Source organism: Lynx rufus, unplaced genomic scaffold (assembly GCF_022079265.1).
Source record: "Lynx rufus isolate CCGP_SWC_20201006 ecotype Redwood Valley unplaced genomic scaffold, mLynRuf1.p SCAF_3, whole genome shotgun sequence".
NCBI lineage: Eukaryota > Metazoa > Chordata > Mammalia > Carnivora > Felidae > Lynx > Lynx rufus.
This window is the reverse complement of record NW_025814845.1, coordinates 82,594,967-82,622,730: the sequence shown is the minus strand read 5'-3', so window position 1 is coordinate 82,622,730 and position 27,764 is coordinate 82,594,967. Positions and strand designations below refer to the sequence as shown.

The window sequence follows — 27,764 nt, the reverse complement described above, 5'->3', positions numbered from 1 at the left end:
AACTAGCAATTTTGTGAATAACAATAATTTCACAGCGAATTGTTTAAGCAAATATTTTTTCTAGATTATATACTAAATAGGAATATGTTTGTATTTCTACAAGTTTGTCTAATATAATTTGCATTTTGTATTCAAAAGCAAATTCAGGAATGCTTTGTATATTAACTTTCAATAATAGCGTAACATAATAAAAACATAGATTCTGAAGCCAGTCCACCTGGACTCAAATCCCAGCTCTGTAACTTTCCAGCTATTTTGGGCACATGACTATGCCTTTCTGCCTCAGTCTTCTTATCTAAAACAGTACCTTTCTTATAGTGTTGCTATAAAGATTAAATAATATTTGTAAAGCACGTAGAATATAATATAGCATTTGCTTAGGCACTATATATATATGTCTGTTAAATAAAATATATCCACCATGTACATAATTCTGGGTATAGGAGATGAAACTTCAGAAAAAGCAAGTCCTCTACTCTGCATGTTAGTGACTGCATTCAAAAGTGTTTTAAACCCTAATTCCCAGGTTTTCTCTATCTCAGGAACCGGGAGGTAGGAACAGGGAATTGGGAAGCAGGAAGTGAGGGGATTCCAGGGTCAACACTACAAAGTCATAAAATGGAAAATCAATAGTTCTAAGTTACAAGATTAGGCAGGCACCAAATATTTGGACAGAGGCCCAAGAAAGACAGAACTGGCTCTTAGGGTATACATAATCTTAGGAATTGAAATGGGGCTGGAGTGGGTGGGATGGGGTGGGAGAAGATAGAGAAAAATTTCTGGAGAATTAGGGTAACTGGTAGAGTACTCTAAGATGTTTAATTTGACACTATATTGCCTTTATTTGGTGCACTGTCTTGTTTTATTTTAGTGCAACTATGTGTGCTTCTGTGTTGAGCAATTTATTTAACATCTCTGTGCCTCAGACATCTCATCTATAAAATGGAAATAATTATACTACCTTCCTTCTAGAATTGTTGGGGGTATCAAATGAGTTAATATATGCAAGTGCCTAGAACAGTGCCTGGCACAGAGAAGGAAGTCTGTATTCATTCCTCGTATAAATTTGTTCATAGGTTCACTCCATTCTGTGCTCCTTGTGTAAGCCTGTTCTTTTAAGTAATGAAATGCACTTGATTCTTGATGTAACTGTTTACTAATGTAGAGTCAATTCTGAGCTCATTCAAAAAATGAAAAACCAAAATAAAACTAATCCAAAGGAGTCGTGATATAAGGATTTTATACACATGTTTACACTGATGTTTCAGTGGGCAGATAAAATATTCTCATTTATCGGAGACCTCTTATTTTGTGATTTTGAAATTGCCTTTCAGGTGCTTTTCTAAGCTCTTATTGATGAATACCATAAACTGATAGTAAATCAAATTCTTGAGGACATAGATTAATTGTTTTAACAATAATTTAATGATCCAAAATTGGTGCATTTTTTTTGATGGGGTCACAGGATGCTGTTTAATGCAAATAATAAGTAAGAACAATAGAATTTTACTTGCACATCCCTGGAGATCACATTGTCCAATTCTGTAGTAGAATCAGTAACATAAGTTAAGCTCCAGAGATGTTGAATGGCTTCCTCCAGGTAGGATATCTGAGGAAGGATGAGAGCACAGGGCTCCTCACTCCTAGTTCTTTATATAACAATGAGCTAAATGAACTGAAATTTATATGGTGGTCTACTAACTAATTTATCATTTTTTAAATTATAAGGACATGTACTGGAGGCTTACTATATATACTAGGGACAACATTAACTGGCTTATTTTATTTTTGTAGAAATTCTATGAAATAGGAGAATTAAATGAGTTAGAGTAGATGCAATTTTTAGAAGAATCTTAACAAATAGTGGTCTTTCAATAACTGTTAGCTATTGTTACTAATTTTCCTTGGAAATTTATCAAAATCTTTCAGAGTTCACTAAGAAGAGAGAGAAAGGATCCTCTTTGAATCAGATCATTAGAGGGAGTCCTTTGTACATGTGGAGAGGGCCAAGTAACTTTCTTATAGTAATTTATTCTTTGGTGCCCCAGTTGAGTGGGTGAATGGAATTTTTTTCTTCAATAATGTCCTGACAATACAAGAAGAGGAAGTTATGTAGTATGCTTAGAAGATGATGATTCATACTCCCCAACTTCCCCAAGTAATTCTGATAAATATATACAATAGTAACTAAGGTTAGAAAGATTAAATAGGCAATTTTTTTTTTTTTTTTTTTTTGGCAAGAGTTCTGGGCTGTATGTGAATGAATGTCATGAAATATGTATGTCATGAAATATGACATTCACTAGTTCATTCATTAAAGAATGTGTGCTATTTTCTGGGCAATACTTTAGGCACTAAGGATGAAAAAACATAGCTCATCTCCTTGAAAATGTCTTAATTTGTATCGTGTAGACAAATATAAAAGTGATAAAACTACTTTAGCACACAAGATATGGTATATGGCCCAATTATCTTTAATCAAAGAGCCATGGGGACAGCTGTCTGGAGGAGCTAGGAAAGTTTCATAGAAGAGGTTTTGGAGTTGGCTTAGAGAAACTCGTGTGAGTTTCTTAGGCAGTGAAAGATAGAAGGATGTTTTCAGGTAAACGACCACAAGTAAAGGTAATTCCTTACTTGGAAAGCATTGTGTTAGCATAAAGGCCATGTTGAGAAGTGTGTAAATAACACTGGAGAAGTTGTGAGGGAGTCAGTTTATGAACAGCAGTTTTGAATAGGGGCATGAGATGACCAGTTGTGTTTTAGGATGTAAGTCTGGAGGCCATGTCAAGTAGGGGGAGGAAGACCAGACAGAAGACTCATAATGCATCAGAAGAGGAAGTAAGAGAGGCTGAGGGCCTCAACTCAAGGCACTGGCAATGAGGATGGAGAAGTTGGAGTGAGAGAGGCCTCAAGAAAAATTGATAGAGTTTGGTCGCCAATCATCTATGAAATGGACTGCTTGGGGTGAGAAATTGAAATTGATCCTAACATTTGTGCTATCTATGGAAATCACAGATTTCTCAGGGGAAGGTGATGTGTTTAGTATGTGTATGTGGTTTTTGCCTTAGTTTGGTACTCAAAAACTGTGCATTTTTATTTTAGTTTCAGCATGTGTCTTTCCTGTTTACCCAATGAGATTATAAATGTTTGTTGAATGAATGCATGCCTACAGGCTTGTGAAGGGTAGAAGGCTATTTGTATTAAGGGGAACCACACATCAATATACCACGGCGGGAGATATGGGACGGAGAGCTTTCTCCACGTGGAAAGTCTAAGGAGAGTAGGTAGCTTGTGTTAGGTGATAAGGTAGTAAATGGGAATGAGGTGGGCCTTTGTAGTTCCGATGAGATGACTTTGCAGGGCCTGGTCAGGGGTCTGGAACCGATAGGAAAGCATCTGGAGAAGATAAAGTCATGGTCAGTGCTGTGATGAGTCTTGTGGTAACAGTAACATTTATTTTCTGTTCATTTCATTTGGTATGCCGAACAAACTAACTTGTATTGCTTTGTGTGTGTCTGTGCCTACACCATTTCCCAGTTCCATAAGCAGAAGATCCATGTTCCTCGTTGGCAGGAACCATGGTTTGGTCTATATCCTAGGCTCCATAAACATTTGCGAAGATTGTTTGTAGGTAGAATCGCTTGAACTAGAATAATGGTGAGCAATCTCGTATTTATGAAGCACAATGTAAAATTTTTACAGTTTTGTTCAGTTCCTTGGTCTTTTAAAACTTAGGACCCAGAGCCTGCAGGGACACCTGGAACAGAGGCTTTGGCTTTTGGTTTCTGTATTTTTTTCTCTAAGCCCCTGGTCTCCGCTCTCCTTTCTGAAATAAAGAGTGAAAACAAAAAAAAAAACAAAAAAAAAACTTAGAATACCTTCGCGGGAGTAAGGAAGCATGTTGCTAAAATATGTTGGTCCTGGAGCCAGACTACCTGGGCTCAAAATTCAGCTTGCCATCTGCATGACTCAGGCAGCTCATTTGAACTCCACATGGTTTGGTTTCCTCAACTGTTTGAAGGAGGTAATAGGAGTACTTACCTCACAGGGTTTTGTGAGGATTAAATTAATTACTACATGTCAGTTTCTTGGCTTAGTACCTGGCAATGGTGAACACTCATAAGCATTAGGTGTTACTATGGTACTCTACTGAGGGTGTCGGTGAGAAAAGAGGTGTAACATTTAAAAATGCTTTCTCCGCGTTTTAAAGAAGTGGCAATGCAGAGGCAGCTTTCTAACCTTTCATGTTGTCCTTTGTGCACAGCGTGTGAGGCATAGGCAAAGCCACGTGTCGCACAGTTCCAGGGGCCCATTTGTATGTCAGCCTGCACTGCCATCCGTGACTGTCCTGGGGTCACACAGCGCTCTTCACCTGCACTCTGAGCGTGTCCTGAAACCAACCCCTCTAGGATAATCTGGAGGAAATTGAGGTCACATATGCCATTAGCTGATCACATTCGTTCATTTCATCGTAAGCAACATTTATTAAGCACCTATTGGGTACCAGGCCTTAGAGATAGAGGTCAAAGATGCGTCATCTCCTTCTGTCACCAGAGTCTTCACTTTATAAGATATTTTCACCTTACTCTGAGGTTGCACAATGCAGCCAGTTGTGCAATGCAGCTTCTCTCTGGCTCCCATGTGCTGCCCTCCTGAGTGCTCACTGCACTTGGCTGAATCCGGGTCCTGGAGGCCCCAGCTGGAGGGCCCAGGTGCTGTCTTTCCAAGGAGGTGCTCTCCACAGGCACCTGCAGACAAGTGATTATGACAAGCTCAGTGTCAGCAACTACGGTCACTTTGAAGCTAACCCGTACCCACCCATTTCCACCCCTACCCTCCACCTATCACCTTGAACCTTTTCTCTGAAAGTCACACTGCCTCTATATTCCTCTGAAAGACTCCATTTTATTTTATTTTATTTTATTTTATTTTATTTTATTTTATTTTATTTTTAAAGATTCAATAGTTTTATTTATTTATTTATTGAGAGAGAGAGGGTGCAAGTGAGTGAGGGGCAGAGAGAGAGAGAGAGGGAGGGAGGGAGAATCCCATGAAGGGCAGAGAGAGAAAAGGAGAGGGAGAGAGAGAGAGAGAAAGAGAGAGAGAGAGAGAGAGAGGCAGGGCTCACCTATGGGGTGCTCACCCAATGCGGGGCTCGTGCTCACCTAAAGCAGGGCTTGAACTCAGGAACTGTGAGATCATGATCTGAGCTGAAGTCAGATGCTTAACTGACTGAGCCACCCAGATGCTCTGAAAGGGTGAATTTTAAACCAGGCTTCAAGCTACAGATGAAAGTAGGTGACTTGGAGCCTGTGGGCCTCACACGGTTTGTCGTTATTCTAGATGTTTTCCTTGTCCAGATCCTCCCCACCCCCGCCGCCCCCTGCAAGCTATAACGTTCTTTGAGCCCATAAGGGTGCTTTAGGGCTGATGAAGGCTTAAGCACTGTAACTATGAATATTATTCTATAGTAATGTTGACAGCTTTCTGTATAATTTTCATTGAGAAGATCTTGTTTTAAAGAAGATATCTGATTCGAGCTTTTGAAGAAACAAGTTGTTTCAAACTTAATGTACAGTAAGACTTCATTTTTGGCCCCTTTGCTTTGATTAATTGCTACTCTTTTCCTCTCATCTACAGTTTGGGGATATGGATTCCTGTCAGTGACCATTATTAATCTGGCATCTCTCCTCGGATTGGTTTTGACTCCATTGATAAAGAAATCTTATTTCCCTAAGATTTTGACATTTTTTGTGGGTCTGGCTATTGGGACTCTATTTTCAAATGCCATTTTCCAGCTTATTCCAGAGGTAAGGATGTTGGCTCTTTGTGAATAATTGTTTCTTTTAAATGTTTCAGCACTTTGTACATTTTAAGGCTCCATAATTCTCACAGCATTTTATGGTCTGGTTGATAGTGTTGGATGAGACAAAGCTGAATCACAGCAGAAGAAAAAGCTTGTCTCAAGCTACAGGAGATGTCAGTGTTGGAGATAAAATTAATATTCTAGGAGGCTAGCCACCAGGACGTGCCCAGACAGCATTGGGACACCTCTGAGGGCCTTAAAACTTTTTTTGTCTTGCATTTGGCAGCTTTAATTTTTCCACATACTTTTATTATTTATTGATTTTTCTAAAGAGCATGCAATGTCAAACTTACTGAAGATATACCACAAAATGTCCTTATATATTTACTATAGCTTTTACTTAAGTTTGTGTTTCTCGTCTGTTAGGAACACCTCGATTCTTTATAGTTTGAAACTCCAGCTCTTGCCCTGTGTCCTTTAGACAGTGGATTATTTCATTCTCGTGTGTGTGTGTGTGTGTGTGTGTGTGTGTGTGTGAAAATCTTTCTTGGGCTCAGCCCTTGAGTTCTTTATCTCTTTAGGACCTACCAGGACCCTCTAGGTTTAAAAAGGTCTCTCTTGGGAAAACAGTAATCCAAGTGGCTTTGCCATGTTTGCTTTAAAAATTTGAGTCTGGATATGATGGACAAATACATTACTTTTAAGAGAAAATGGATTATCAATGTCTCATTTTTTTTATTACCCAGATCTAATATTATCTATAAAGATGAGAATCAGTGCTTCTTCTTTACTACTAAAAATTCCTCTCTCAAGGCAAATGTTTCTGAAGGATATAGCCAAGAAACTTGAAGATATTCTGGGTCTTTAATTAACAGAACTTTGGTTATAAGACCACTGTGTGATCTCTTACAGTTTGGTTACTTAAATTTCAGAGTTTTTGTTTTGTAATTTTTGTGGGTATTTCCCAATATTACCTCATCTGAAGATGGACTTAGAACTTTGGTAAAAATTGTATACTGAAAAATTTTGGTATTATTTTCTAAAAATCACGTTAAAGTACTTAGTTTTACCTGAACTTTTTTCTCTCTTAGGCTTTTGGATTCAATCCCAAAAGTGACAACTATGTTGAGAAGGCGGTTGCTGTGTTTGGTGGCTTTTACGTACTTTTCTTTTTTGAAAGAGTGCTTAAGATGTTATTAAAGGCATATGGTCAGGTAAATGGACTTTATTTAAAATATATGATGTTTGACCCCCTACATCTACTTAATAGCTGTATAGGCATATAAAGGCAGGAATTTTATCCTTATAATTCTATGAACTACTCAGTTTTTAGGCTGGTGAATGTGAGGAGAAAGAAAAGAGTCCATATATTAATAAGAGTAAGAGAAACACTTGATTCATACTGTGGAATTTGGAATGAGTACCAACAATTAAATGTCAAAAGTGCACAATTTGTATTCGTTCATGTTCATCAAAATAAGGAGGCATATGTACCCTAACATGAACAAACAGAAAAAACAAAATCTAATAAATGAAGATACATTTATAAATCTAAAAAGATTACATATTGAATAGTCATACAGATTTTCTCTTACAAATAAAAAACGCTAGACTCCCTGCTTTCTTGGATGTGTGAGGTACCATGTTTCCTTCTTATAACCTCTTCTTCCTTTAAAAATTGTTTCATGTAGAATGATCATACCCACTTTTCAAATGATGATTTTGGTCCTTCTCGTGAGAAAACTCATCAACCTAAAACGTTACCTGCAATCAATGGTGTCACGTGTTATGCAAATCCAGCTGTCACAGAACCTAACGGACACATCCATTTTGATAATGTCAGTGTGGTATCTCTCCAGGTATGGCGTTTTCACTTTACTATATTGCATCCTTTATACAATGTGAAAAGTGAATGCAGCCAAGTAAATATTTAGACACTGAAGTGCGTCTCACTTATTCTTGTATATGTGGAAGTAAGTGGAATGTGAGTCTGTATTCTTTTTCCAATTTTCCTCCCTATATTTAGTCTAAACAAGTGAGTTAAGCAAGAAATTGTGGGTTACTGGATCTGAGACTTCACTATTCCCCAAGATCATTTAACCGTATGTATGAGTAACTTAGATTTAGGGCTATGTAGCAAACTTAATCAGAGCATTTCTCTTATTTTGCAATTCTTTCAAGATCCAAAACCAAAGAACCCCTTTGAGTAATTTTGAAACTGCAAGAAACAAAGTTTGTAAGCTATTAAAGTCATGTTCATTAATTAATTGATTTAGGATTTGTATCTCCATCTTCTAAATAACGTTAATAGGAATCATTTCTTGAGTGAGTATTATGTGCCAGGTAATATGCTAGGCACTTAATTGTTTTGTCTCATTTACTTTTTATAGCAATTATTCAAAGTAGGGTTTATTTTCTTTTTTTTTTTTTTAAATTTTTTTTTTCAACGTTTATTTATTTTTGGGACAGAGAGAGACAGAGCATGAACGGGGGAGGGGCAGAGAGAGAGGGAGACACAGAGTCAGAAACAGGCTCCGAGCCATCAGCCCAGAGCCCGACGCGGGGCTCGAACTCACGGACTGCGAGATCGTGACCTGGCTGAAGTCGGACGCTTAACCGACTGCGCCACCCAGGCGCCCCAGAAAGTAGGGTTTATTTTCTATGTATTCGAACTGTTTCAGTTTCAAATGATGGGAATCAAACACAAATTATGCGTGCAGAAAGGAGAGTTTATTGGAAAGACAGTGGGCTGTCTAATGGAACAGCCAGGCTATAGGAAGAGTGAGAACCTAGGAACCATTAGGACTGTTAGAACTCCTTTGCCCTCTCCTCCTTCCTGTATCTTAGAGCCATTCTTTCACTGTGCGGTGACTCCTTCCATAGGTGGGAAACACAGCCACCAGCAACTCCTGAGATTTATGTCTTATAATTTCAGCCACCAGAAGGAAATTTAACCTGACTCTTTCAGTTCTAAATACAAAATTCCTGGCAAGTGTCTCCTTGGTCCGGCTTGCATTAGATGTCCACTTCTAGACTAATAGAGTTGGGCCCCTTGTATGACTGCCAGGGCGTATGGATGGAGTAGAGGAGTGTTTAGGAAAAAGGGGTGCTCGGGTAACAGTGTCATTTGTGTTCATAATAATTCTCATTTGACAGATGAAGAAAATGGGACTTTAGATGTTGAATAACTTCTGCAGGGTCACTCAGCTAGTAAATAGTAGATCCAGAAGCTACAAAGTTAAACATAATGTAGAAAAGAAACATTGAATCAGGGAAAGTCTGCTAGGAAAAAACAATTAAGTAGAAAAAAGATATCTGGAAGAGGTTATTATGGCAAATGACCTGAGTTTCCTTCTGGAGAGAAAACATGATCCATCATATACTTTGCCCCACCTGATTAAGGAAAATCTCAAGTGTGTTTGAAGAGGCAGTTTTGTGTTAGCACTAAACTAAGAGAGGAAATTATTTCATGCAATGTAATGAATGATGTTTTCAGCCAAGATTTTGCAAAGAATATGAAATGTTCAAGTAGATAATTTCTCACAATAATTATAGCTAACATTTATTAATGCTCAGGGACTCTGCCTAGAATTTTAAGTGAATGGCCTCCTTGGACCCTCATCATAGTCTAGGAGATAGAAACTGTCATAATTCAGAGATTGTAGCTTAGAAAGGTTAAATAACCACCCCAAGGACACACAGCTCCTGCGTGGCAAAGCCTGGGTCAGGATTGAGGCCATCTGATGTTGAAGCCTGCACTCTTGCTGGATTGCCTTCCTCAGGTCACAAATTCTCTACTAGAATCAAGATGATGACATTAACTCTTGACTTGATAAATATTAATTTTCTTAGAGGAAGAAGATAATTTGACCCTAGGCTGTTGCTTTCTGAGGGCAAATAAATTGAACTGCTCGAAAGCTTGATTTTAGTTTTAAAGTTTTTGGGATCCTGATTTATGATTTACTATGGCCAGAAGACATATTTGTATAAATATTAGCACCCGGACAAAAATGGGATCCTACACATGATCCTGTTTCACATAATTTAGAAATATCAGTTGAAAAGTTATTCTTACTTTATTTCTGGTAGTGCTAGTACACAGGCTTTCATTCATTTACTCAATAAACATTTATTGAGTACCTGCTCACTGTCCTGGGCCCTGGGGATTCAGAAGCAAATGAATTCTTGTGAAGCCATAGTTTATTTAGTAGACAATATAGAAAAGAGTAGAACAAGAAAATTTCATGTAGCAATACTTTGGTGAAAATGTAATATGGTGATGTGGGGTGACACGTGGGGGCTTCTTTGATCAACAAAGTTCCCTCCACAGATCAGCAGAGAATTGGATAATGAGAAAGAAGAACCAGCTATGCAAATATCTGAGAAAAAACTGTTCTAAAATCTTTGAGAGTGATCAAATGGGTTATATACAAGGGAACTGGAATTGAAATGGTACTGGACTTCTGATACCAATTCTGGAGACCAGTGGCACTATTCCTTTGGTATTCTGAATAGAAACAACTGTGGAATTGTAAACCAAGGTAAACTACCAATCTAGTGAGAGGATACCAATCTAGCTAGGATTCTGGAAATATACTTCCAGGAATTAGAAGTCCAACTCCAGTCAGAGAAGATGTGTTCCAGGATGACAGCCATGCACCAGGCTTTGAGATGAGCCATGCGAATAGTCCTGACACTAATTTCTTATGGGGACTATTTTCTGGCCATCTGGTTGAAGGTATAGTCTTAAATGAAGATAGACTTAAGTACTGAGTAATGTCTATTATTTTCAATTTTCTTTTTTAAAAATGTATTTATTTATTTTGAGAGAGAGAGAGTGCCAGCATGGGTAGAGGCAGAGAAAGGTGGGGGAGGAGAGAGAGAATCCCAGGCAGACTCTGCACTGACAGCTCAATTCCATGAACCATGAGATCCTGACCTGAGCTGAAATCAAGAGTCAGTTGCTTAACCGCTTGAGCCACATAGGAGCCTCATTATTTTCAGTTTTCTTTTTATATTGCATTAAAAAATCCTAGAGGGGAAAACCAGCAGCAACCGCTTTGACCTCAGCCACAGCACTTTCTTACTAGACATGTCTCTGGAGGAAAGGGAACAAAAGCAAAAATGAACTATTAGGACTTTATCAAGATTAAAATCTTCTGCACAGGGTAGGAAACAATCAACAAAACTAAAAGGCAACTGACAGAATGGGAGAAGGTATTTGCAAATGACATGTTGGATAAAGTGTTACTATCCAAAATCTATGGAGAACTTATCAAACTCAACACTCAAAAAACAAATAATCCAGTGAAGAAATGGGCAGAACACATGAACAGACACTTTTCCAAAGAAGTCATAGAGATGGCTAACAGACACATGAAAAGATATTCAGCATCACTCAGCATCAGGGAAATATAAATCAAACCACAATGAGATACCACCTCACACCTGTCAGAATGGCTAAAACTAACAAGTCAGGAAACAACAGATGCTGGCAAAGATGTGGAGAAAGGGCAATACTTTTACATTGTTGGTGGGAATGCAAACTGGTGCAGCCACTCTGGAAAACAGTCTGGAGGTTCTTCAAAAAATTAAAAATAGAACCAGCAATTGCACTACTCGGTATTTATCCAAAGGATACAAAAATGGTGATTTGAAGGGGCACATGCACTCCAGTGTCTTTGGCAGCACTATCAACAATAGCCAAATTATAGAAAGACCCTAAATGCCCATCAACTGATGAATGGATAAAGAAGAAGTGGTGTGTGTGTGTGTGTGTGTGTGTGTGTGTGTGTGTGTATGTAAATGGGATATTACTTGGTGATCAAAAAGAATGCAATCTTGCCATTTGCAACAACGTGGATGGAACTAGAGTGTATTATGCTGGCGAAATAGGCCAGAGAAAGACAAATATCTTATGATTTCATTCATATGTGGAATTTAAGAAACAGAACAGATGAACATAGGGAAAGAGAAGGAAAAATAAGATAAAGACAAAGAAGTAGGCAAATCATAAGAGACTCTTTTACATAGAGAACAAACTGAGGGTTGCTGAAGGGGAGGTGACTGGGGGGATGGGCTAGATGGGTGATGGGCATTCAAGAGGGCACTTGTGATGACCACTGGGTGTCATATGTAAGTGAGGAATCACTAAATTCTGTTCTTGAAACCAATACTACACTATATGCTAAGTAACTTGGATTTAAATAAATAAAAATAAAATAAAGTAAAATTGCTTTTAAAACACACACACAACAGGCACCTGGGTGGCTCAGTTGGTTAAGCGTCTGACTTTGACTCAGGTCATGGTCTCGTGGTTCATGAATTCGAGCCCCGCGTCGAGCTCTGTGCTGACAGTTCAGAGCCTGGAACCTGCTCTGGATTCTGTGTCTCCTTCTCTCTCTGCCCCTCCCTGGCTGGTGCTCTCTCTCTCTCTCCTTCTAAAATAAAGAAAAACATTAAAAAAATAAATTAAATAAAACACACACACACAAAATTGAAAGCAGTAGAATTTTAGAAATACCCTAAGAGCTAAGATATTGCTTTAAGAGATAATAGAGTAATATATATGATAGTGATTTTAATAATAAAATTAAAATATTTTCTAATTTGGGGCACCTGGGTGGCTCAATCAGTTAAGCAGCTGACTTCAGCTCAGGTCATGATGTCACGGTTCATGGGTTCGAGCCCCACGTCAAGTTCTGTGCTGACACCTCAGAGCCTGGAGCCTGCTTTGGATCCTGTGTCTCCCTCTCTCTCTGTCCCTCCCACACTCATCCTTTGTTTCTGTCTCTCTCTTAAAAATAAACAAACGTTAAAAACCCTTTTTAAACATTTTCTAACTTTTAAAAATGTTTATTTATTTTTGAGAGAGAGGAAGTGGGGAAGGGGCAGAGACAGAGAAAATCCCAAGCAGGCTCTCAGCACAGAGTCTGATGCAGGGCTGGATCCTACGATGGTGAGATCAGGACCTGAGCTGATATCAAGAGTTGGATGCTTAACCAACTGAGCCACCCAGGTGCCCCTCTAATTTTTATATGATAAAAAGGATTTAACCTATATGACCCCATTGGAAGAACAGGACATGGAAAATTCATGGTTCATTTCTGAGTCCAAGTATTTATTGCCTTAAGAATTTTGTTGATGATTCTTGTTGCTGTTGCTTCAATGAAGTTTTTTTTTTCCAAATTGAAAATAATAAGAAGCTAAGAGTGAGTTAAGAAAGGTAGTCTAATTTGACATTCTATCAATAGAATGTAAATTATATGACAATCTAGATAATAGTGTGATTCTGGATTTTGCTAGAATATAGGAAGAACAAAAGCATTGTTACAGAATAATTAAAATGCATGTCTTAGGGATGTCTATAAATATTCATCCAAACAATTCTGGTCCATCATAGAATACTCAGCCATGCAATTTAGTTGCCTTTGGTATTTTGTCTGTGTTCAGTCATATAAAAACCAGAGCTTTACACATTAAAAAAAAAATGTATTGGCATGAAAGTATATTTATTACAGTAAGAGGATACAGTTTATTAGCTTGATTATAACTTTATCTTTAAAATTTTTTAACATTTATTCATTTTTGAGAGGCAGAGAGAGACAGAGTGTGAGTGGGGGAGGGGCAGAGAGAGAGAGGGAGACACAGAATCTGAGGCAGGCTCCAGTCTCTGAGCTGTCAGCACAGAGCCCGACGCGGGGCTCGACCCCAGGAACCGTGAGATCATGACCTGAACTGAAGTTGGACGCTTAACCGACTGAGCCACTCAGGCTCCCCAGTAACTTTTAAATATTTAGATAAATTAGTAAGACTTCCTTAGTACCCTTGCTTCAGATCCTGTAAATGTTAGGCACCATAATGCATGTAATGCACAGGTGTATGTGTGTGTGCCTTATTCAGTTATTGCCACTAGGTGATGTTTCACAGCTCTCCCAGTGACACTTGCTGCTTTCTTCTTTTCTCTTTCTATTATATAACCCTGTGAAATCATGTAAGTATCTGTACAGCCAGATGAGTCTTTTCCCTGGGAATCTATAGCTTTAGAAGGACTGTATTTGTTAGGTGTTGACTTCCTAGAGATGTCAGGTACTCTGGAGAGTGTTAGCTTTTTCTGGGCCACTAGAGGGACCATGTGACTTATTTCTCCTGTAGTCTGTAATCAGTCTTTTTCCTAAAGGAAACCTTTTGTGCTTTCATTGGGGAATTGATGCCAATAAAGACAAAGGGATGAGTCACCTTTTTTTCCCCTAATAAAAGAACAATTATTATCAGCCATTTTTAGAAGTTAACTATGGTGAATTTTATGTTTAAAATTGAGGTGCAAAAGGGGTGCCTGGGTGGCTCAGTCGGTTAAGCATCTGACTCTTGATTTCAGCTCAGGTCATGATTCGTGAGTGTGAGCCCCACATTGGGCTCTGTGCTGGTAGTGCAGAGTCTGCTTGGGATTCTCTCTCCCTCTCTCTGTTCCTCCCCACTTGCGCTGTCTCTGTCACTCTCTTTCTGTAAATAAGTAAATAAATAAATAAATACTTTAAAAAACTGAGGTGCAATGAAGTAGAATTTAGCTGCAAAATGTGGTGATGTTAGAGGCACTTACTTTGTCAATAACTGACATGAAGCGATAATCTCCAAATTGAGAGATTACATTTTTGAGGTGCTTGGGTGGGTCTTCATGTGAGTCCAGTAGATGTTAGATACACTTAATTCATTCATCAAGTATTTACTGAGTGCTTGGCACTATTCTAAGTACTGAGTATACATCAATAGGATAGAATAAACTTTCTGCCCTTTCATAACCTAACTGAAATATACCAGAATGTGGAAAGCATTCTTCTTTTTAAAAGTAAACTCCAGGGGCGCCTGGGTGGCTCAGTCGGTTGAGCGTCCGACTTCAGCTCAGGTCACGATCTCACGGTTCGTGAGTTCCAGCCCCGTGTCAGGCTCTGGGTTGACGGCTCAGAGCCTGGAGCCTGCTTCCGATTCTGTGTCTCCCTCTCTCTCTGCCCCTCCCCCATTCATGCTCTGTCTCTCTCTGTCTCAAAAATAAATAAACATTAAAAAAAAAAGTAAACTCCACACTATACGTAGGGCTCGAACTCACAACCCCAAGATCCAGAGTTGTGTGCTCTACTGACTGAGCCAGCCAGCACCCCTACGTTCTTTTTTTTAAAGTATGAGATAGAAAAAAAAAAAACTGATGAGAAGCCCTGTCTATATGTGTGGGGCTTATATAGGTCTTTTCTTTTCTCTTGGGTTCTTGGTTTTTCCCCATTCCTGCCCAGAGGTGGGAAGGCAGGTGTGCATTCCTGGCTGTTCATGTTGGGAGTCGTGTGGGAACAGAAGGGGACTGGGCACTGGGCCTATCTGACTTCATACCCCTGTCTTCAGCACCACACTTCATTTCAGCTTTCAGTTTTCTTTAGGTCCTTAAAGGAAAGGTCTCTCTGCTTCAATTTTCTCAAAATCTGAGTCTCTAGTCATCATTTGGGGTGGTTGCCTTGATGCATGGTCTTGGGAGCAAAGATCTGGGGTTCTGATTGCTCCCTTAATAAACTTACAGTGAATTCTCTTCTTTTCCCTTTTAATGTTTATTTATTTGAGAGACAGAAAGAGAGAGAGAGAATCCCAAGCAGGTTCTATGCTGTCAGCACAGAGCCTGGCTCAGGGCTCTATCCCATGAACCGTGAGATCATGACCTGAGCTGAAATTCAGAGCTGGGTGCTTAACCAACTGAGCCACCCAGTGCCCCTGAATTCTCTTATTTTTAGTTCCACTCTTCTTCCATCACCTTGAGAAGTACTTGGTGCCTCCATTCCCTAAAATTCTCTGAGATTCTTGGCCCCACATCACCTTGTTTCTTGTTGACTTTTTTCTTGTATGAAGTCAGTTAGAACGATCCTCCACTTTTCATCTTCCAAAATAAATATCTCAATGTTGTCATATCATCTGCCATGCTTTCTGTCCTGTGACATTATGACCCTTTTATTTCTTTATTTTAAGGAGTTTCAGGAGGGACTACAGATAAATATATATATATATCCATTCTGCTGTATTTCACTCAAAGCCTACTGATTGTTTAAAATCACAATATTTGAAGTCATACAGAGAAATATAGGTACCATATGTTTTCACTCTTATGTGGATCCTCAGAAACTTAACAGAAGACCATGGGGGAGGGGAAGGAAAAAAAAAGGTTAGAGAGGGAGGGAGCCAAACCATAAGAGACTCTTAAAAACTGAGAACAAACTGAGGATTGATGGGGGGTGGGAGGGAGGGGAGGGTGGGTGATGGGCATTGAGGAGGGCACCTGTTGGGATGAGCACTGGGTGTTGTATGGAAACCAATTTGACAATAAATTTCATATTAAAAAAATAAAATCACAATATTTGGAAAACAGAAAACGGTTTCTTTCCTATATGTGGTTATATCAGGCACTAGCTAAAACTGAAAACTGTGTAAGTAATAAGATTATGTAAGAAGTTATTTTCATATTTCTTGATTGACTGGTATTTATGGAAAAGCAGATGATGTCCCTGGACAGTAGTGAAGAGGAGTTCTGGGTAGGGATCCAACATCAGGAAAATTTGCTCTCACTGGATCTCAACACTTCCTTGCCCTGCAGGCCATTTTATCTGGCTCTAGTCTTTGTGCTAGAAAGTCACAAAACTTGATACCTGATTCCTCTCTGAATTTAGCCCACTTCTCTAATACTAACTACATTTTTATTCATTTCTAGTGAACCTTTTCAAATTTTTAAGAATATCTGTTCTAAAATCTTCTCATTACTCTGCAAAATACCCACTCCTACCTTTGCTTCTTTAGTGAGATGGAGATGGTTATTTGGAATCTGTGAACTTGGCTGTCTCATGTCATCTCTTATATCCTAAAAACTGCTCTGTCTCCTTATCTGCTCTCCACCTTCATATTTGTGTCAGGACTTGTATCCTTTCTCTCTCTGTCTTTTTTTTTTTTTTCTTTAAGTTTTTTTTTTTTAAGTTTATTTTGAGAGAGAGAGGGAGGGAGAAAGAGAATTCCAAGCAGGCTCTGGGCTGTCAGCGCAGAGCCTGACATGGGGCTCAGTCTCATGAACCATGAGATCATGACCTGACCCGAAATCAAGAGTCAGATGTGGACGCTTAACCGACCAGGCCACCCACCCAGACATCCCTCCTTTCTCTTTTTTTTTTTTTTTTCCACGTTTATTTATTTTTGGGACAGAGAGAGACAGAGCATGAATGGGGGAGGGGCAGAGAGAGAGGGAGACACAGAATCGGAAACAGGCTCCAGGCTCTGAGCCATCAGCCCAGAGCCCGACGCGGGGCTCGAACTCACGGACCGCGAGATCGTGACCTGGCTGAAGTCGGACGCTTAACCGACTGCGCCACCCAGGCGCCCCCCTCCTTTCTCTTTTTAAAGCAAGTTCCTCCAAATGTGATCATCTTTCCCATGGCTTTTTCCTGTTTCCATTTATCTTTCCTGAATCTCTACTTCTCCCCATGTCTACAAACATGGGTTCAGGTCTTTTTACCTTATTCTTTCTTCCTGACTCTGCTACTCCCCAAGTTTTCAACCCTCCCTCTTCCTACACTGTCCAGCCTCTTGAAAAACTAATACCGAAGACTCTGTGTCAGATACTTTCTTAAGTACTTTACGTATATTAATTCATTTATTCCTTATAGAAACAACCCTATGAGGTCCGTACAGTTATTATCTCCATGTTAACAATGTGGGAACTGATGTACAGAGACGTTAAGTAACTTAACCTAAGTCACACAGGTATTAGGTTAGGATTAAACCCAGACACCCTGATCATAGGCCCATCTGTTAACCCTTACCCTGTGCTACTCTGCCCATTATTTTCACTTGCTAACTAGTCTTTATGTGTGCCTTCCTCTTTTTAATCATTTCCTCAAATATTTAATCATGTCTGATTTAAAAAAAAATACTACCCTTTCTCTGAAATTTCTTATTGGGTGATACAAGTGATTTTTCTAAGTGGCACACTATATTCTTTTTTTATAAATGTTTATTTTTAGGGAGAGAGAGAGAGAGAGAGAGAGAGCAGGGGTGGTGCAGAGAGAGGGAGAGAGAGAGAGAATTCCAAGCAGGCTCCGCTCTGTCAGCGCAGAGCTTGATGCGGGGCTCGAACTCATGAACTGTGAGATCATGACCTGAGCCGAAATCCAGAGTTAAACGCTTGACCGACTAAGCCACTTGGGGGACCCCACATGCCATATTCTTAACATGCATTCTCATTCTTTTTGAGACATACCTGTAGTTTAGCACATACTTGAGTACTTCTTATTGGCTGGATGCTAGGAATATAAAGGCAGGTTCTTCACCGAAAGCCGTTCCTTCCCTCTTGGAATTGCTTCTTAGGTGGCTTCTGTGATGCTGTAATAACCTTCACCTGTCATGTTAGCTACTACTTCCCTGGTGTTGTCTCTGAATCTCCTTTCCCTTGCAGGGCAACTGGATGTGGAGGAGGAAGCAAGGGTTGTGGCGTTACACAGGGCCTATGTTCACGTCTCAGCAGTAAAATGTTAGTTGTATGATTTGGGGAAAATCAATTAATGTCTCAGAGCCTTTGTTTGCTCTTCTGTTAAATGATGAGCAAAAATCCTTAAGCTAATGATTTTTTTTTTTTTTTTGCAAAATTAAATAATTTGTTGCGGGTTACTTATGTAATGGTGTGTCTGATACATTGTATGCATATGATAAATACATATTTCTCTTCTTCCATTTGCCAGTTTTTATCTTTCTTTAGTTTTTAATCATAGCGATCTCATCAAATCCTATCAACTGAATCTTCATTCCTCCGGGAATAACTTCTAAATCTATATGCTTAATTATTTACACAACATCCTTTACAAGAGGGCTTTTTGTACTAAGCCACAAAGGCTTTTGAATCTCTTTGTATTTTTCCACTGGGAAATGCAGTGAAACAGAGAGTAACACATTGAGAGGATAAAATACAAAATTTCACGGTTTCTTATCTCCTTTATTTACCTTTTTTACAATTTGAGTACTTTTCCTAAAAACTAAAGTTTGATTTTTAAAACTTGAAGGCCATCTGGTAATAAAGACAACCTTCTGAATGTAAATGCTTGCGAGTCTGACATTGACTTTCTGTTAAATAGACTAAAAGAATTTGAAACATTTACTCTGACTTAATGAAACAAAACTTTAAAGTCTAATTTAATTTTCCATTTGAATGATATTATCAGTTTTTGTGCCCCAGATTCTCTATCAGAGTTGTTCAGCTATGCACTTCTAAGTGCATTTCTGTCACACTCTGACACATTCAGTTCAGTTGAAAGGACATTCCTAAAGATGTTCCTAAGGGAAATCCTTAAGGAGGGACTTAGGGTTATCTGCTATGACTCCTTAAATTAACCAATCATTTGGGCAACTAGGACATCCCTGACTTCACGCAGGGAGGCTGGCGTTACCACTGACGCATCATATCTTAACAAAAGAACTTTGGTACTACCAACTACTAAATAGCTGGGAGAATCCAATAGTTAATGTATATGAAAGTGCTTTTCAAGGTAGTCAAATCTGTACTATTCTGTCTATTTGCTTAAGGGCAGACAGTTGCTTAAGGGTTTCAGTCAGGGACTGCTACGGTATCCAAATGAAAGGGGAAGATATTAGCTAATCTCCTGATAAACATTATATGGTTACTATTTTTGTGGAGTTTAAAATTTTAATCAATTGATATATACTATCAGGTCCATGCAAACACAATTAAAGTGTTATGGAATTTGACTCGTGTATAACTTGTAGACTTTTAGGGCATTCTTTCCCCTCTGTATATATGTACATACACATCCTATTTAATTTCTGTTGAATGAATAAATATCTGAGAGTAAAAAAGAAAAGAGAAAAGATATCCAAAGACAAGACTTCCCATGAAAAATCTTTTCAGTCTCCCTAGAAATTGACATAGATATGTTGACTAATTTCTATCCTATTATTCCTATCCAAAGAATCTTAAAATATCCTCAAAGGATCCTACTCAGAGTAGACAGAAGCTTTTTATGAGTTATCAGAATAAGATGCCAAAAATGTTTTGGTTTTGAACTTGATTTATAAAATGCAGAGTAAGATAAAAAACAATTCTGTTTGATGTTGGTGGGAAAGAGGGAAAGACAAATATGATAAAAGTTCCAGTAGTATTGGTCAGTCTTGGCAAGAATTGGGTCTTCTAGGCTTGAAAGACCAAAAATGAGCATATGAGCCTGGGTTATAGAAAAAAATTATGGTGTGACTGACCCAAATTAGGCAGTTAGGAAGAGATGCTTGGAAGAGAGCTGGGTGGGGGTGGGACAGCAGAAAGGAGGAAAGATGATTAAATTTTCTGTAAATAAACATTTTTATTGAGACAAAATATACAGAAAAGTAGATAGGTCATCATTGTACAGTTCTATGAAGTTTAAAAAAAATTTTTTTAATGTTTATTTATTTTTGAGACAGAGAGAGACAGAACATGAACAGGGGAGGGGCAGAGAGAGGGGAGACACAGAATCTGAAGCAGGCTCCAGGCTCTGAGCTGTCAGCACAGAGCCTGATGCGGGGCTCAAACTCACAGACTGCAAGATCATGAGCTGAGCTGAAGTCGGAAGCTCAACCGACTGAGCCACCCAGGCGCCCCTCTGTGAAGTTTTACAAAGTAAATTTGTTCCTGGAACCACTACCTATACCATGAAACAGGATATCACTGGCAATTCAGAACCCTTTTTTTCCCTTCTCTTGTGGTTATACCTTTCCATCCAAAGGAAACTGCTCCTATGAGCTCTAATGTCATATAGGAGTTTTTCATAGAGTATGTAATCTTTTGTATCTGGCTTCTTTTGCTCAATAGCATTTTTGTGAAGCTCATTTATATTGTTGCTTGAATAGTGGTTCATTCATTTTCACTGCTTTATAGAATTCTATCATATGCATACATGAATTGTATCAGTATCATCATGAATTTAACCTTACCATATCTATTCATGCTCTTATATTTTTATTATGTATCTATATATCCACAAGTAACGTATTTCTCATTTTTAAAACTGAGAAAAATAGTATTTTGGACATTTCATTGTGCAACTTCCTTTTTTTTTGCCCAGATTTTAGTACTTCTATTTCTACTTCATTCATTTTAACTGCGTGATGTTACCACTCCTTGTTGATCCATTTCCTCTAACGTTGCCTTTTTCTCTTTTAGCTTTTTGCTATAACAACAATGCTGCAATGTACATTCTTATCCATGTCTCATTGTGCCTGGGTGTAGAGTTTGTCTAGGGCTGAGGTGCATGCTAGTGGCATTTCGTGTAGAACAATTCTTTGTGTTAAAGCACCCTGCGCATTGAAGGATATTAAACATTTAAGGCTCTTGGGGTGCTATTTGTCAGACATAGCACTCCAGTCCTTAATGACAACGGAAAAATGGTCCCCATTACCTTCACACTTCTAAATGCCCTTGGATGACATTCTGATTCAGAGTCATTGACCTAGAGCTTTCTTCAACTGCAACTTTGTGAGACAAGAAAATGATTTAAAAATGACTGTTTTCTCTCAGCTTTTGAGGATGGTACAGAGTATCATTCTACATACACAGAAAAAATAATTTATTAGACATGATGGATACCTTAAGGCATTAAGACTTGATTGTCTTGCAGAACCTCTGTGAGAAAGATTGGGGTATATAGCTAAACTCGGAAGAAATGGGTCATAGGGTATGCTCACAGATAATTTTACTGAATGGCAGTAAATTGCTCTCCAAACTATTATGCTTTTTACATTCTTGTCAACAGCAGAAGAGATTTCACATTTTCTTTAGCAATACTTAAAAAAATTTATTGGTGGAGCACCTGGGTGGCTCAGTAGGTTGAGCATCTGACTCTTGATTTCAGCTCAGGTCATGATCCCAGGGTCGTGGGATTGAGCCCCACAATGGGGTCTGTGCTGATTGTGGAGACTGTTTGAGATTTTCCCTTTCTACCTCTCTCTTTGTCTCACTCTGCTCTTCTTCCCTACTCATACACCCCCCTTCTAAAAATTAACTAAGTAAAAAAATTTATTGCCAATTTTAATGAGTTTAAAACGATGTCTTTTTGTGATTTTATGATTTGCCTTTGTATATTTCTGATTACTGGTGAAGTCGAGTGTCTCTTTATCTGTTTATTGATCATAAGCTTACTTTTGTGTTTCCTGTTCATCTATTTCCCGTACTTTTAGTTGAGTTTTTTTATTGATTTATATTAAAGAAAAAATTATTCTGATGCTTGTTAAAATGGTGAAGAGAACTTTAGTCCAGACTAGGGTCGACTCTGCAGAGGACAGGGATTGGACTCAACCTGGAATACAGCAAAGGCAGCTGAGGATTTGTAACCAATAAGCAGAGTGAAAGGGTCAGTGGATAGGAAATTGTTAAGAAGAGACATCACGGGTAGGGGAGTCCTTATAAAACTGATTTAACAGGATTCCTGCTACAACTGGACCCTGCAAGAACACACACAAAAGCCTAAGATTGAGGCCTCGTTGAGAAGAGGGCTCAGAGGAGCCTGACCAAAGCTTGATCAGAGAGTCTTTGTCATTTGTAGGAGTTTTACATATATTCCAGATCCTAATCTTCTTTGAGTAAATGGGCTACAAATATATTCTTGAAGTCTGTGATTTCTTTTTTCACTTAGTTTATATTTTGTTTTTAGAAAGTTTTAATTTTAATGCCAATATATTAATACTTTCTTCAGGCTTTCTACACTGAGTTTTGTTTGAGAAACTTTCCCTTTGTCAAAGTAAAGAAGATATATTTCCATACTTTAAAAAAAGTTTATTTATTTATTTTGAGAGAGAGACTGTGAGAGAGCATGCAAGGGAGAGGCAGAGGGAGAAAGAGAGAGAGAGAGAGAGAGGGGGAGAGAGAGAGAGAGAGAGAGAGAGAGAATCCTAAATAAGATCCATGCTGTTTGCACAGAATTTGACATGGGGCTGGATCTCAGGAACTGTGAGATCATGATCTGAACAGAAATCCAGAGATGGATGCTTAACCAACTGAGCCACCCAGGTGTCCCTTTCCATACTATTTACTAAAAGTTTTAAGTTTAATTTGTCATGTGGAATTTATTTTTCTATATGATATAAGAAAAAGATCTACTTTTTTTTTCTGTATAGATAGGCATTTATCTTAGCTTCTTTTATTGAGTAGATCATTTTTATCTCTGCTCTATATGATGTTTCTATTTATCAACATGTCTGTATGTGGGTTTTCTATTCTTTTTTGTTTATCTGTATATTAAAAAAGTTCCTGGCCCAATACCACATTACCTTAATTGTTATAGTTTTTAGTAAGCATTGAATTTTCTAAAACAAGACTCTGCACCCTGTTTTTTTTCATTGAAACTTATCTTTGTTCTTCCATATCAATATGGTTTTTTTGGATTTTTATTGACATTGCATTGAACTGAGAGATCAATTGAGGGACATCTGACATCTTTATAATATTTCAGATTTTTCTTGTTTTGTGATTTTCAGATATATTTATTCTTAATTATTTTGTAGCTTTGCAGGTATTCTAAGTGGTATCTTTTTCCTACTATATTTTCTTTTTATTTTTTAAAGATTTTTATTTTATTGTTATTTTTTAATGTTTATTTATTTTGGGAGAGCGAGACAGAGAGCGCAAGTGGGGGAGGGTCAGAAAGAGAAGGAGAGAGAGAATCCCAAGCAGGCTCTGCGCTGCCCGTGCAGAGCCTGAAGTGGGGCTCAATTCCATGAACCATGAGATCATGACCTGAGCTGAAATCAGGAGTTGGACAATTAACTGACTGAGCCACCCAGCAGCCCCTAGATATTTTTATTTTTAAGCAATCTTCACACCCAACGTGGGGCTCAAACTTAACAACCCCGAAATCAAGAGTCTCATGTTCTACCGACTGATCCAGCCAGGTGTTCCTCTACTATACTTTCTAATTGGCTATTGCTTGTATGCAGAAGTGATAGATTTTGAAAAATAACTGTATCCTGTAGCATTGCTGAATTCTCTTACTATTTTTTGAGTTTTATTTGCTTACTTTTTTTGATTTTGTATGTAAACATTGAAGAGCAAATAAGCACATTTTTTCCTTCTTTTCTAATTGTCCAATAAACTCTTATTTTTCTTGCCTCATTACATTGGTAAGGATTCATGAGATAATGCTGAGTAAAAATTGTGATGGTTAGTATTATGTCTTTTTTCTTTTTAATTTTTTGACAATGATGTCTTTTTTTAATAATTTTTTTTTCTTTTTAACGTTTATTTAATTTTGAGACAGAGAGAGACAGAGCATGAACGGGGGAGGGTCAGAGAGAGAGGGAGACACAGAATCTGAAACAGGCTCCAGGCTCTGAGCGGTCAGCACAGAGCCCGACGCAGGGCTTGAACTCATGGACCGCGAGATCATGACCTGAGCCGAAGTCGGATGCTTAACCAACTGAGCCACCCAGGCGCCCCTTATGTTTTGTTTTTGAGTTTGATGGGAATGCTTTTAAATTCAGTAGGTTGCTTGCTTTAGTTTATTTTTTTAATAGATATTTTCAATTAGATTAAGAAAGTTCCTTCATATTCATAATTTACTAAATGTTGTTCTCAGTGTTAGATTTTATTGGATTTTTTTTCTTTTTCTATACTATAACCAAATATGGATTATCTATAATAGTGAATTTTTTTTTTTGCTTTTAGAATTGAGGACTGTTCAATCAGGGTGAAAGACTAAATGAATAAATAAGTTATTTTTTCTCACAAAGATTGTGTCATTTCTAGACTACAGTGTTGTTCATTAGAGGTAATTGATTAGTAACTTTAAAAACTGCTTCATCAAAGAACTTGAGTCAGATGGATTTGAGTTTAAATTTGGATTCTGACAACTAATCAGGTTCCTTTACTTTTCTAAAACTTACTTCCTCTGTAAATTGAAAAACTGTCTACCAGTCATGATTATTACTAGGATTAAATGAAATATTTTAGAAGTAATAAATAAGCATAGGTATGCAGTAAATATTAAATCGTATTACTACTACTACCATGCTATCAAACATCACCGTATTCCTGAGAAGCAATGGCGGGTTAAGTGAAGATAACAGTGGACAGGATTGTGTGTGGACTCAAAGCCACAAAGTCCACTCTTTCAATGGCAGAATCGAGCCGCTCTTGACAGGGGATTTGGTAGACAGTTGTGGCATCACATGTCAGGTTTATAAGCACATGTCAACTGAAAAGAGGAGAGCATTTTATGCATATTATCTCTTGTGAAGATATGGTGGAAAACATTTTAAAGGTTAAAAATGGATGACGTATTTCAACGCGGGGACCAATTTATAGCTAAGAGTTGTATTAATGAAGGTTTCTAGAATAATGGAGGAGAACAGAGCTTTCATGGCAGTTTGCAGAGAACAAAACCACATAGCAAGTTTGAATAAAGGATCTGATGGCAGTTGAATTGAATTGTAATGTTGATTTGCTTACTTTTCAAAAAAAATATCCTAATGTCAAGGTTCATTAGGTGGACCACTTTGGTGGTCTGTTAGGTGCACTTTGGTGGACAGAGTCCTGTACATGAGGCAATGCTATCTACAGGAACATTAAAGAGAAAAAGTGGAAGAAAATGGCCAGGGTCTGGGGGGGGTGGGGCGGATGGGGTGGTGCTATGTTTCCAACTGTGAATAGAGGAAACCCTGTGGGTCCCCGGTATATAGTAGATTCTACTTGATATAATGTGTCTTTGTTTACATTGCCCAAGCACAGTGTAATGAATGAAAATAATAGATCAGCTTACACAATAATGAGTTTATTTGAAGATGGAAAACTGGTGTGGGGTGGGAGAGAAAATTTTGGAAGAGTTTTTAAGAAAGAGGAGATTGGGAAGATCTGGCCTGATGGCTGAAACTGTGAGGAGAAAAGACAGAGGGATATTAAAAGTGTGAGCTAGATAAATCTTTCCTCAGTGTTTCGGAAAAGGCTTTGGTAAATCATACATACATTTTCAATGCTTCTGAAGCCAGATATAGCTACTCTTGGAGATATTATCCTGCAATGGGCTGTAAGGAGAGGAAAAGCTAGACTTGATAAGTAGAGAAAAAGACTAGGAGAATGAGCTATTTCAGTGAAGGGAAAAACAAGATTTGGGAAATCCAAGGGAGATTTCATACAAGGAGGAAATTAGAGTGGACAGGTAAAGCTTGAAGATGCAGAATAGAATGGAAGTCACGGTAAGAATGTCTGTTGGAGCAAATTCCTAGAAAAGAAACAAAGAGGGACTTCATAAACAGATGGAGCTGTTAATCATGAAAGGAGAGTTCTAAGATGGAATTCAATGCTGGAGCGATTTATATTCTGTTAGAATTCTATTCCAAGATGGAGTGGAAGGTGGAGAACATGTCTGTGGTTAGAGGAGAAGGAGTATGTGTCAGATGGTTTCCATCTCAGGCAAAGGGGAAGTAGCAGTGAACGAGCGTGGGGTTGGGGAACAATGGAAAGGGTTTGGATTGGACTCTGTTGATATGGGGGAGGTGACTAGAGATCATAACAGATTGCTGGGCAGAAAGGCAGAATTCTCAGCCCTGAGCTTGTGTCTTTACTTTCAGGGTTGAACATGTTGAACTTTATAGCCCAGGGCCCACAGTCGTGGGCACCGCTCTGCACAGATGTGAGACAGAGAGAGCAATAGTCCATCTGGGTAGAGTTCCAGACTATTGCAGAGAGAATGGCATGCCTGCTACCTTTAGAGGATGGAAAGTGCAAGGAACCAGGCCGTCACATATGGAAGTAGCTTGCTCCTATGCTGAAGTTCCAGAAACATGATTTTGCATTCTTCTTCCTGGAAAGCTGTTTCTGCACAGTTTCTTTTCTTTAGTCTCTAAAACATAGTCAGTGTCAAGTACATGTCAGATTTCTATTACTTGTCCCTCCTGAATAATTGACAGCAGTGATGGTGATGGTGGTAGTTGGTGTGTGACGACGGTGGTACCCAGCACGTGCAGGGAATATACTCAGTACTTAACAAACACTATTCATGCACAACCTTGATTGGTAGGCGGGATTATGTCCATTTCACAGATGAGGAAACTGAGTTTCAGAGAGGTCAGGATTAATTTGAACTTAGAGCAGTCATATGCAGAGTGCTTTTAACACAGCTAAGTTACTTCCCGATTTGCATGCTTCTCATCAGCTAAAATGAATACTTTTTTTTTTCAGTATATGAAATTTATTGTCGAATTGGTTTCCATACAACACCCAGTGCTCATCCCAAAAGATGCCCTCTTCAATGCCCATCACCTACCTTTCCCTCCCTCCCACCCCCCATCAACCCTCAGTTTGTTCTCAGTTTTTAAGAGTCTCTTATGCTTTGGCTCTCTCCCACTCTAACCTCTTTTTTTTTTTTCCTTCCCCTCCCCCATGGGTTTCTGTTAAGTTTCTAAGGATCCACATAAGAGTGAACACATATGGTATCTGTCTTTCTGTGTATGGCTTATTTCACTTAGCATCACACTCTCCGGTTCCATCCACGTTGCTACAAAGGGCCATATTTCGTTCTTTCTCATTGCCACGTAGTACTCCATTGTGTATATAAACCACAATTTCTTTATCCATTCATCAGTTGATGGACATTTAGGCTCTTTCCAAAATTTGGCTATTGTTGAAAGTGCTGCTATAAACATTGGGGTACAAGTGCCCTTATGCATCAGTACTCCTGTATCCCTTGGGTAAATTCCTAGCAGTGCTATTGCTGGGTCATAGGGTAGGTCTATTTTTAATTTTCTGAGGAACCTCCACACTGCTTTCCAGAGCGGCTGCACCAATTTGCATTCCCACCAACAGTGCAAGAGGGTTCCATTTCTCCACATCCTCTCCAGCACCTATAGTCTCCTGATTTGTTCATTTTGGCCACTCTGACTGGTGTGAGGGGATATCTGAGTGTGGTTTTGA

At 38.6% G+C, this 27,764-nt stretch overlaps 1 protein-coding gene across 1 annotated transcript in view; it reads left to right on the top strand.

Annotated features, from left to right (window-relative positions):
• SLC39A8 (solute carrier family 39 member 8) overlaps positions 1 to 27,764 on the top strand; it is a 78,632-nt gene that overhangs the window by 29,152 nt on the left and 21,716 nt on the right. Inside the window, exons 4-6 of the mRNA XM_047091244.1 lie at positions 5,641 to 5,810; positions 6,898 to 7,020; positions 7,498 to 7,665. Coding sequence (XP_046947200.1) covers positions 5,641 to 5,810; positions 6,898 to 7,020; positions 7,498 to 7,665 — 461 coding nt within the window. The remainder of the gene's footprint in view (positions 1 to 5,640; positions 5,811 to 6,897; positions 7,021 to 7,497; positions 7,666 to 27,764) is intronic.